The sequence below is a fragment of the Pelecanus crispus genome, chromosome 3 (assembly GCF_030463565.1).
Source record: "Pelecanus crispus isolate bPelCri1 chromosome 3, bPelCri1.pri, whole genome shotgun sequence".
NCBI lineage: Eukaryota > Metazoa > Chordata > Aves > Pelecaniformes > Pelecanidae > Pelecanus > Pelecanus crispus.
In genome coordinates, this window is record NC_134645.1 from 132,807,573 (window position 1) to 132,818,944 (window position 11,372).

General features: G+C 71.8%; 1 protein-coding gene across 2 annotated transcripts; it reads left to right on the plus strand.

The window, feature by feature from the left end:
• Positions 1-329: 329 nt before the first annotated feature.
• On the plus strand, positions 330-10,370 carry DPYSL5 (dihydropyrimidinase like 5). 2 transcript variants are annotated; one of them, XM_075706692.1, is made up of 12 exons: positions 330-590; positions 1,951-2,109; positions 2,909-3,088; positions 3,193-3,261; positions 3,506-3,550; positions 3,782-3,857; positions 4,210-4,366; positions 6,473-6,614; positions 6,972-7,114; positions 7,192-7,399; positions 9,185-9,353; positions 10,260-10,345. In XM_075706692.1, the coding sequence occupies exons 1-12, from the start codon at positions 330-332 to the stop codon at positions 10,343-10,345; spliced, it is 1,695 nt and encodes a 564-aa protein (XP_075562807.1). The 2 variants fall into 2 exon arrangements, with proteins under 2 accessions (XP_075562807.1, XP_075562808.1); XM_075706693.1 differs by lacking the exon at positions 9,185-9,353 and having other exon boundaries at positions 10,260-10,370.
• The last annotated feature ends 1,002 nt before the right edge of the window (positions 10,371-11,372 follow it).

The window sequence follows — 11,372 nt, forward strand, 5'->3', positions numbered from 1 at the left end:
GAGCGGGGGGGCTCGGCGGCGCGGCAGCCCCTGACCCGGCGCCCGGGGCCTCCCCCTCTCCGCGGATTTCCCGGGATAATCCAGTGCTGACATGGCCCAGGGCGGGGATGGGCATGGCGGAAGCGCAGCCGCGGGGCTGCCCGCAGCCCTGCCTGCACCTCTGCCTGCACCGCGTCCCCGTGCCGAGAAGGGGGACTCGCCCCACAGCACCGTGCCGGCCCGGGACCCCCAGGGAAGGGCGATGGGGGGGAGGCCCCGGCCCCGGGGGGCTGCGTGGGAGAGGGGTGGCCGGCGCCCGCCCCGGGTCTGACGCCTGCCCTCGCAGCACCATGCTCGCCAACGCGGCCACCATGCGGATCCTCATCAAGGGGGGGAAGGTGGTGAACGACGACTGCACGCTGGAGGCGGACGTCTACATCGAGAACGGCATCATCCAGCAAGTGGGCCGCGAGCTCATGATCCCCGGCGGGGCCAAGGTCATCGACGCCACCGGCAAGCTCGTCATCCCCGGCGGCATCGACACCAGCACCCACTTCCACCAGACCTTCATGAACGCCACCTGCGTGGATGACTTCTACCACGGCACCAAGGTACCGCCCGGCCGCGCCGCCTGCGTTCGGTGGCCGGGCCTCAGCGGCGGGAGTGGCGCGGCGCGGGCAGGGTCTCCGCTCCGGCGCTGCGGGCAGCCGGCTGCCTCAACGCCCCGGCAGCTCGGCACGGCGCACGGGCTGTCCCCGTGTCCCCATCCGTCAGGTCCCCGCGCTGTGAGCATCCTCCTCCGCCACCGCGGCCGCCGCGCCCTGTGCCGGCACGGGACCCCCTGCTCCCGCGGCTCCCTGCGTGCCGCTGGCCTTGCCCGCCGCGAGCCGGTGCTGCTGGCACGGGGCAGGGAGTGAAAGATGCCGCTTTTTGGCAGATGATGGTCCCCACGGCGTGCAGCCTGCCCACAGCAAAGGCGCTGTCCCGCGCGGGGACCCCTCGGTGGGGCCGGCAGTGCCGTGCACCGGCAGTGCCGTGCACCGGGTGCCACTGCTTGGGGATGTTGAGGGGCCAGCGCGGGCTTGTCCCGGGCAGCGCCGGGGCTGGCTGTCTCCAGCCCCGGCACAGAGCAGCCATTGTGCCGGGCCGGTGCTGGCCGTGCCTGGCCCTGGGGTGCCCAGCACCCCCGGGCAGCTCCCGGCTCTGCCGCGGCTGCTGCAGCAAAGGCGTTGGGGGCGGCCAGGGCCACAGCGTAGCGAGGGTCCCGGAGGGGCCCGGCGATGCGCCGGATGGCAGGGAGCCGGTGCAGCGACCGTGGGCACCCTGTGCCGTGCCTGCTCCCCGTCCCCGTGCCTCGCAGCACTGCGCTGGCACCGCCGGGCCCGCGCCAGCCCGCGGGGGCCAATTGGTAAAGGAGCTTTGGGGATTAGCCGGGCCGGGCGAGCCGGGGCCGCTGCCGGGCGCGACGGCGCCTGCCCTGCTGCCCACGCGTGCCGAGGCGGGGGGCTCTCCCTCCGGCCCCCGTGCTGCCCAGCCTGGGCACCCCCATCCCGGATCGGGCCCTGCGCCGGGGGCACAGCCGGGGGCTGCGGTGCCCGGGCCCACACTCAGGGCATCCCCCAGCACCCCAAATCCAGCGTTTGGTGCTGGGCGGGGGGCAGTCGGTGCCGTGGCGGGCAGCAGGATGGGGCCCTCCAGATGTGTTGTGCACCCAGATGCGCCGCTGCAAGCAGGCAGCGCCAGGGCGCCGCGGGTGGCGGCTGCACCCCAGGGTGATTTGGGGGGATCCCTGCTTGCAACGGGGCCTGCGGGCAACGCCGTGCCCCGAATGTGGCCAGCCCCAGCCCAGGGGATGAGCCCTGCTCGTAGCCAGGCAGGATTGGTGCCGCCCCGCGGCGCGGGCAGCGGGCACCGGGGGGGCAGTTCCCCATCGGGGCGAATCCTGCCGCCCACCGTCGCCGTCGCCCGCAGGCAGCGCTGGTGGGAGGGACGACGATGATCATCGGCCACGTCCTGCCCGACAAGGAGACCTCGCTGCTGGACGCCTACGAGAAGTGCCGCAGCCTGGCCGACCCCAAAGTCTGCTGCGACTACGCCCTGCACATGGGCATCACTTGGTGGGCGCCCAAGGTGAGCCCGGCCGCGCCGGTACGGCACGGCTCTGACCCCGGCGCGGTGAGGCGGGCGCCGGGGCCGCGGTGCCCGGGAGCAGCTGCCGCAGCCCAAGGCTAATTCCCGGCCCTGCTGATCCCATTAGCTGCTTGTTGGGGTGGGCTGGGCTGAGCCCCCAGGCTGCCTTTTGAGCTGCCTTGATCCGGGCTCGCCGGGGCAGGGGGTCCCCACGGGGCCAAGCCCCTCGCCGGGGCGGGGAAGGTGCTGCCGCTCCATAGAGGGGACCGGGGTCCCAGTTTTGGGGAGACCCCATCCTACAGCACAGCCCCTATGGGGGCTGGCCCTGCTCGGCGCCCGGACCCCGTCCCACGGCTCGCTCAGCCCCTGCAATCCCTGCCGAAGGTGCCGGAGCGGGATCGGGTTTGGCTGGAGCCACGCTGCTCCCGGCAACGCCGCAGGGAGACCCCGGCGCCGGGGTACGCCATGGCGCGGCCAGCCCCTCCCCAGGCAGAGCAGGGGACGGAGCGGGGACCCCCCGGGGTGCAGCGGCGCACCGGCCATTCGGCCAAGCCGGGGCCAGATCGCGGCGTGACACGGCGAGGAAAATCCCCCGCCGGCATCTGTCGCTCCCCAGATCGCCCCGGGGCGCGCGCGCAAATCCTGCAGCTCGCGTCCCCGAGGACGAAGCGTCGGTCGCTGCCCCGTGGCGGGGGGCACCTTGCCCCGTGCCTGCCCCGCGGCATGGGGGGGAGCGCGTCCCGTGGCTGCCCACGCGCGCCGGAGCCGCCGTGTCTGACCCGCCGCCATCCCGGCGCAGGTGAAGGCGGAGATGGAGACGCTGGTGCGGGAGAAGGGGGTGAACTCCTTCCAGATGTTCATGACCTACAAGGACCTGTACATGCTGCGGGACGGCGAGCTCTACCAGGTCCTCCGGGCTTGCCGCGACATCGGGGCCATCGCCCGGGTGCACGCCGAGAACGGCGAGCTGGTAGCCGAGGTGAGCGCTGGGGGGGGCGGGGGTGCGTACGGGGGGCTCGGCTGCCGTGGGACAGAGCCCCCGCCGCGTCGCCCCCCACCCTGACACCCATCCCCGTTTGCCAGGGAGCGAAGGAGGCGCTGGATTTGGGCATCACGGGGCCGGAGGGCATTGAGATCAGCCGGCCCGAAGAGGTAGGTGACGGCTGGCGTCCCCGCACAGGCGGTGGCCCGGGATGTGGCCGGGATGCTCCGGAGCATCCTGAAAGCTGGCACAGCCCGTCCTTGCACCCATCTGCACGCCATCCATGCACCCATCCGCACGGCCATTTGCACGCCCATCCTCGCACCACCCACCGGTGCCGCCGCGCCGCGCCCCGGCGTGGTTTTTTTCGGTTTTTTGCCGTGCCATGCATCTCGCCGCCCGCTCTCTCCGCAGCTGGAAGCCGAGGCCACGCACCGCGTCATCACCATTGCCAACAGGGTGAGTGGTCCCGAAGCGGGCGGCAAGGACCGAACCCCGCGTCGGGGGTCCCTGCGCCGAGCGAGCCGGGTGCGCGGCAGTGCCGGAGCGCAGCGGGCATCCCTCCCCGTTGCATTTAGGGGGTGGGCACCCCGGCTCCGGGGGGGGTCCCCGCGCCCCTACTGGGGCGCGGGGGACCCCCCCCGGAGCCGGGGTGCCGTGGGGACAGTGGCACTGACCCCTCCTCTGCAGACCCACTGCCCCGTCTACCTGGTGAACGTCTCCAGCATGTCGGCGGGGGACGTCATCGCCGCCGCCAAAATGCAAGGTAGGGAGCCTGGGTGGGCACCCCTGGGAGGGACGCGGGCAGAGGGGCACATGCAGAGGCGTGGACACGCGTGGCACGGGGCCACGGACACGCAGAGACGCGTGGGCTCTCGCACGGACAGGGATGCGGGGAGCGTGCCCTGGCACGCGTGTGCACGCGTGGGCCGGCAGCCGCGGCTCTGCTGACACGGACGCGGGCACACGCGCGGGCGCGGGGCTCGCGCCGAGACGGGAGCACACGCTGCCTGCAGCCGTACCCACACGGCACGCGCGTGCCCCTCGCACGCTTGCCCCCTGCGTCGCACACCCGCCCCGCCGCCCCCAGCCCCACGCCTGTGCCTCCGCCCCGGCAGGGAAGGTGGTGTTCGCCGAGACGACCACGGCACACGCCACGCTCACCGGGCTGCACTACTACCACCAGGACTGGTTCCACGCCGCCGCCTACGTCACCGTGCCGCCGCTGCGCCTGGACACCAACACCTCCGCCTACCTCATGAGCCTGCTCGCCAAGTGAGGCATCCCGGGCACCCCGCGCACCCCTCCCCGCCGGGCCACGCTTCCCGGCACCCCCTCCCCAGCTGCCACGTTTGCCGGAGCTCTCCAGCCATCCCCAGTGTCCGGCATGCCCGGGCATCCTGCTCCCGGGTGCCATGCCGTCTGGCTGCCCCGGCACCCTGCATTCTGGCACCCTGCTCCCCGGGCACCCTGCTCCCCCGGTGCTGCGCTCCCCAGACACCCCATCCTTCGGGCACCCCTCTCCTTGGGCTACCCCCCATCCCTGGCACCTCGCTTTTGGGGCAGCAGGCTCTCTGGGTGCCTCGCTTCCCAGACGCTCTGCTCCCTCGGGGCCTCGCTCTGCGGGTGCTGCACTTCCCAAGCACTCGCTGAGCACCTGGGGTGCTGGGTGCCCCACTCTCCGGGCACCCCACTGCATGGGTGCCCCAATCCCTGGACACTGAGCTCCCTGGGCACCCTGCTCCCTGGGTGCTGAGCTCCCTGGGCACCCCGCTGCATGGGTGCTCCATTGCCTGGGCACCGAGCTCCCTGGGCACCCCACTGCATGGGTGCCCCAATCCCTGGACACTGAGCTCCCTGGGCACCCTGCTCCCCAAGTGCTGAGCTCCCTGGGCACCCCACTGCATGGGTGCTCCATTGCCTGGGCACCGAGCTCCCTGGGCACCCCACTGCATGGGTGCCCCAATCCCTGGACACTGAGCTCCCTGGGCACCCTGCTCCCCAAGTGCTGAGCTCCCTGGGCACCCCACTGCATGGGTGCTCCATTGCCTGGGCACCGAGCTCCCTGGGCACCCCACTGCATGGGTGCCCCAATCCCTGGACACTGAGCTCCCTGGGCACCCTGCTCCCCAAGTGCTGAGCTCCCTGGGCACCCCACTGCATGGGTGCTCCATTGCCTGGGCACCGAGCTCCCTGGGCGCCGCACTGTGTGGGTGCCCCACTCCCCGGGCACCCTGCTCCCTGGGTGCTGAGCTCCCTGGGCACCCCACTGCATGGGTGCTCCACTCCCCAGGCACCCCACTGCCCAAGTGCTGAGCTCCCCGGGCACCCCACTGCATGGGTGTTCCATTGCCTGGGCACCCCACTCCCCTGGCACCCCACTCCCTGGGAGCTAAGCTCCCCGGGCACCCCACTGCATATGTACCCCCGCTACCTGCGCACCCCACAGCATGGGTGCCCCACTCCCCAGGCACCCTGCTCCCCAGGCACTGAGCTCCCTGAGCAGCCCGCTCCCCGGGTGCTGAACTCCCCAGGCACCCCACTGCATGGGTGCCCCACTCCCCGAGCACCCCACTCCCTGGGCATTGAGCTCCCCAGGCACCCCGCTCCCCAGGCGCTGAGTTCCCCGGGCACCCTGCTGCATGGGTGCTGCATTCCTTGGGTGCTGAGCTCGCTGGACACCCCCTCCCCAGGCACCCTGCTCCCTGGACACTGAGATCCCCGGACACCCCATGGCATGGGTGCTCCAGTCCCCAGGCACCCCACTCCCCAAGTGCTGAGCTCCCCAGGCACCCCACTGCATGGGTGCTGCATTCCTTGGGTGCTGAGCTCCCCGGGTACCCCATGGCATGGGTGCTGCATTCCTTGGGTGCTGAGCTCCCCGGGTACCCCATGGCATGGGTGCTGCATTCCTTGGGCGCTGAGCTCCCCGGGCAGCCCATGGCATGGGTGCTGCATTCCTTGGGTGCTGAGCTCCCCGGGTACCCCATGGCATGGGTGCTGCATTCCTTGGGTGCTGAGCTCCCCGGGCAGTCCATGGCATGGGTGCTGCATTCCTTGGGTGCTGAGCTCCCCGGGTACCCCATGGCATGGGTGCTGCATTCCTTGGGCGCTGAGCTTTCTGGGCACCCCATGGCATGGGCGCTGCATTCCTTGGGTGCTGAGCTCCTGGGGCACCCCACTGCATGGGCGCTGCATTCCTTGAGCGCTGAGCTCCCCAGACACCCCATGGCATGGGTGCTGCATTCCTTGGGCGCTGAGCTCCCCAGGCAGCCCATGGCATGGGTGCTGCATTCCTTGGGTGCTGAGCTCCCCGGGCACCCCGCTCCCGGCCGCCTGCCCCAGCCGTGGCATCAGCGGTGCTGCCCCGTCCTCCCGCAGCGACACGCTGAACATCGTGGCCTCCGACCACCGGCCCTTCAGCACCAAGCAGAAAGCCATGGGCAAGGAGGACTTCACCAAGATCCCCCACGGCGTCAGCGGGGTGCAGGACCGCATGAACATCATCTGGGAGCGAGGCGTGGTACGGGGTCCCGCACCCCTCCCCTGGCCACGGGCACCCCCGGGGTGGGATGGGGCTGCCCCCCGGCTCTCGGGGGGCTCGGCGGGGGGTCCGGCTTGGGCTGGGCTGGCCCCAGCTTTGGGGCGGGAGGGCCCTTTCCCCGGCTCCCATGGACGCAGGGCGTTTGCCCCCCGGCGTCGGCGCGGGCGCCCAGCGCAACCCGGTGGGTGCCAGTGAGGGGCACGGCCCCAGCAGCACCCCCCGAGGTGTTTGGGGGGTCCGGGGTGGGCAGCACAGAGCGCAAGGGACGGGGCGCGGGCAGCTGGGCAGGATGCGGCCCGGCACGTCCTCACCCCCCCGCCCCGGTTCCGGCGGCAGGTCGGGGGCAAGATGGATGAGAACCGCTTCGTGGCCGTGACCAGCTCCAACGCCGCCAAGATCCACAACCTGTACCCCCGCAAGGGCCGGATCATCCCCGGCGCCGACGCCGACGTCGTGGTCTGGGACCCCGAGGCCACCAAGTAGGTGCCGCCAGGGCGGGGGCCGGGGTTCCCCGTGCCCCCAGGCACCCGCTCACCGCCCCGTCCCCCCCACCCAGGACCATCTCGGCCAGCACCCAGGTGCAGGGGGGGGACATCAACCTGTACGAGAACATGCGGTGCCACGGGGTGCCGCTGGTCACCATCAGCCGCGGGCGCGTGGTCTACGAGAACGGCGTCTTCATGTGCGCCGAGGGCACCGGCAAGTACTGCCCGCTCCGCTCCTTCCCGGATTCCGTCTACAAGAAGCTGGTGCAGCGGGAGAAGGTAAGGGGGTGGCGTGGGGCCGTGCCGGCGCTGTGCCGCGGCGTGGGGCCGTGCCGGCGCTGTGCCGCGGCGTGGGGCCGGGCTGCGCCGCGCCTGGCTACCGGTGGGGATGAGGGAGGTGGCAGCCGCGGCGGTCCCAGCGGCGTGGGTCGGTGCCGCCGGTGCCGGGAGGATGGGTCTGTGCCGCCCCGGTGCCATGCGGCGCCGCGGTCGGTGCCGCCCTGGAGCATGGCGCGGCGGGAGCGCAGCGTGCCTCGTGCCGGGGACGCAGGAGGATGGCAGCGGCCGTGTCCGGCTAAGTGCCGGCGGTGCCGGTGGGCGTGCAATGGGGGACGGGACCCCCCAGCTCCTGCCCGTGCCGGCGGTGCCGAGGTTTTGGGCGCGCCGCTGCTGCAGCCAGCAGTTGTCCCGGCACGTGTGCGAGGCACGTGCCAGGCGTCGAGAGCCCCGCCGCGCCCCGCCGTCCCGGGCTCTCTGAGCTTTGCCGGGTGTCCCCTCTGCAGCCGCCCGAGGTGGCCCCCGTGGCTCGCGGTGGCCCCGTGTGCGCCGGGGCAGGGACGTGCGTGGCGGGGACAGGAGGGGACCCCGGGGCACACCCCCTCCCCGGCTGCGGGGCAGGTCTCTGCTCCCCGCTGCCCCCCAAATTGCCCCCATCCCGCGGCGCCGGCCCTGCACCCCACCGCTGACCCGCCGTGGGCGAGGGGCACGGCCACCCTCCCCTGTCCCACTCCGCGCTTGCGGGTCCCCGCGGCTGTCCCGGCGTGACACCGCGGAGCTCCGGCAGACCCCGGCGCTGGGGACCCCTCCGTGCCCCCGCGCCTTTCGTCGGCCCCTGCCCAGCCGTGGGGGATCACAGAGTCATGGAATCGGTTGGGTTGGGAAAGCGCTTGAAGATCACCCAGTCCAACCATTGACCCAACACTGCCAAGGCCACACTAAACCAGTTCAGGGCAGAGGAAGAATTAATTCCATGTGTCCTGGCTTGGCAGCTGGATTATTTTTTAATGAAAGTAAAACCAGGAATCACTAAGGTTGGAAAGGCCCTCTAAGATCATCAGCCCAACCATCACCCCAACACCCCCATGCCCACCAAACCATGTCCCCAGGTGCCACCTCTGCCCGTTTGTTGAACCCCTCCAGGGATGGGGACTCCCCCACCTCTCTGGGCAGCCTGTTCCAATGCTTGGCCACTCTTCCCGTGAAGAAATTTCTCCCAATATCCAATCTAAACCTCCCCTGGCACAGCTTGAGCCCATTTCCTCTCATCCCATCGCTGTTCCTTGGGAGAAGAGCCCAACACCCCCTCCCTGCCCCCTCCTGCCAGGAGCTGCAGAGCGATCAGGTCTCCCCTCAGCCTCCTCTTCTCCAGGCTGAACACCCCCAGCTCCCCCAGCCCCTCCGGGGACGCGCGGGGGTCTCGACGTGGTGCTGATGCCGCGAGGGAAGGGGATGGCCGGCGAGCTCCCGGCACCGTCCCGGGGAGCTGGGAGCCGATGCCCAGCACCGGGGTGCCAGCCCCTGCCCTGGCACCGCTCCACGCCGACGCCTCCTGCACCGGCATCCCCGCAGCCCAGCCGGCATCCCGCTCCATCCCCGGCTGCACCCCACGCCGCGGCCCCCTTCCTCCCCCCCCCCCCGCGCCCTGCTGTAGGGCAGTGACACCCCTAACCCCACTCGTGCCGTGGGGCACCCCCATGCTCCCCCCCGCGCCCCGGCCCCCCGCCCGCCGCGGTGCGGTGCCGCCCCGGCTGATGCTCTCTCTGCTTCTTCTTTCCCTTCTGGCAGAGTTTAAAGCTGCGGGGTGTGGATCGCACCCCGTACCTGGGGGACGTGGCCGTGGTTGTGCATGCTGGCAAAAAAGAGACGGGGACGCCCCTGGCCGATACGCCCACCCGGCCCGCCACGCGACACGGGGGCATGAGGGACCTCCACGAGTCCAGCTTCAGCCTGTCCGGTAAGAGCGGGGCCGCGGCAAGGGTCCCGGCAACCCCGGCCTCGCAGCCAGCCCCACCCCGGGGCTCGCCGGCATCCCCGCATCCGGTGGCTCTCCGGCACCGGCTGGGTACTCGCCACCCCAGGGTGCCCCCACCGCCACCACCCCAGGGTGCAGCCCCCCTTCTCCCGAGCCCGGGGCCGTGCCGCCCCGGTGCTCCCGCGGCAGAGTAGGGAGCTGACCCCAAACCCACAGCCCCTCCAGCCCTCGCCTGTCCCCCAATCCGTGCCCCGTCCGTCGCGTGGCTGCAGCTGGCGGGGGGTGCGTGCCGGGCAGGGGGCAGCCGGGGCGCCGGGGCGGGCAGGACTGAGCCGGCGCATGCGATGCGTTGGGCCCCGGTGGGCGTTTTTGGCTCCAGGAGCGGGACCGGAGGGATGCGGTGGGCATCCCTGCGGCTCCGGCTGGTGCCCAGCATCCCACCGCGCAGCCGCCGCGGTGCTGCCGTGTGCCGGGCAGGACTGAGCCGCGTGCCACGCTCGGGCAGCGGCTGCATCCCGCTCCCTCGGCTGCGGCACGTCGTGCTGCCCACGCTCACCGTGGCTCAGTGCCGGCTGTGCCGGGGCTGGCAGCCTCGGGCATTGCTCCCTGCCGGCACCGCGCTCGGTGCTGCCGGCGGGGTCCAGGGCTGCTCTGACCCCGCCGGGGTGGGACGCCGGGGCCTGGGGGGCCGCGAGCGTCAGCCCCGGCACGGCCGGTGCTGCACGAGGCACCGGTGCTCCGGTGCTTGCCCGCGGCGCAGCCGAGGTGGCAGTGGGACACGGAGCATCCGTCGTCGCCGCGGGGCCGTGGCCGCGCTGGGGGTGCCGGCGCGGCAGTGGGACCCTCGCCCCGGCGCCCCTGACGCCTGTCCGTCCGTCTGTCTGGCAGGTTCTCAGATCGATGACCACGTTCCAAAGCGAGCTTCGGCCCGGATTCTCGCTCCCCCCGGAGGCCGGTCGAGCGGCATTTGGTAGAGCCGGGGACCTGTCCCCCAACTGAGGACCAGGCACCGGCCCCCCCCGCCCGGGACCCCGGCTCTGGCGGGGCTCCCCTCGCGCCGGGGGGCCCTGCCCGGTGCCCGTCCTGCCCGCGGGGCCGTGCCGGCGGCGTGTGCCGGCGGCAGCCGTGCGCGGTGGGCCGGGGGGCCGCGGTCCGGCCGGCGGGAGGGGACGGGGGGCAGCGGGTGGGCCTGCCCCGGCCCTTTTCTGTTTGCACGTTGGGTTTGGATCCGTGAATTTTTGACTTGTTTGTGCATCACGTGGAAATACTCTGCAGTGGTTTGTGTCACTAGCGTTAGGGGAGAAGCAGGGACCCCCCCCCACCCCCCCTTCCGCCCTTCCCACCCCCGGGCTGCCCCCCCACACCCCTGCACCCCCCCCGGCCCCCACTTCCTCTCCCCGCCCCCCCCCCGGCCCCACGCGGGACACGAGAGCCCTTCCCACGCCCCAGCGGCGTCACGGCACGCACATGCGTGCACACAGGCGTGCCTCCCTCCGTGCAAAGTGCCGCCAGGCTCCCTGCGGCCGCCTGTGTGCGCACACGCGTGTGTCACAGCATGCATGGTCTCAGTGAGATGTTGGTAGCACACGCGCGTGCATCTCTCCATGCAAAGTGCTGCCTGGCTCCTCATGGCCGCCTGTGCATGCACACATGTGTGTCACACCATGCATGGTCTCAGTGAGATGTTCATAGCACACATGTGTGCATCTCTCCGTGCAAAGTGCTGCCTGGCTCCTCACAGCCACATGTGTGCACACACATGTATGTGTCACACCATGCATGGTCTCAGATGTTTGTAGCACACACGTGTGCATTTCTCCATGCAAAGTGCTGCCAGGCTCCTCGCAGCCACCTGTGCATGCACACGTGTGTGTCACACCATGGATGGTGTCAGTAGGTGTTCGTAGCACACGCGTGTGCATCTCTCCGTGCAAAGTGCCGCCAGGTTCCTCACAGCCACCTGTGCGCGCACACGTGTGTGTCACAGCATACATGGTCTCA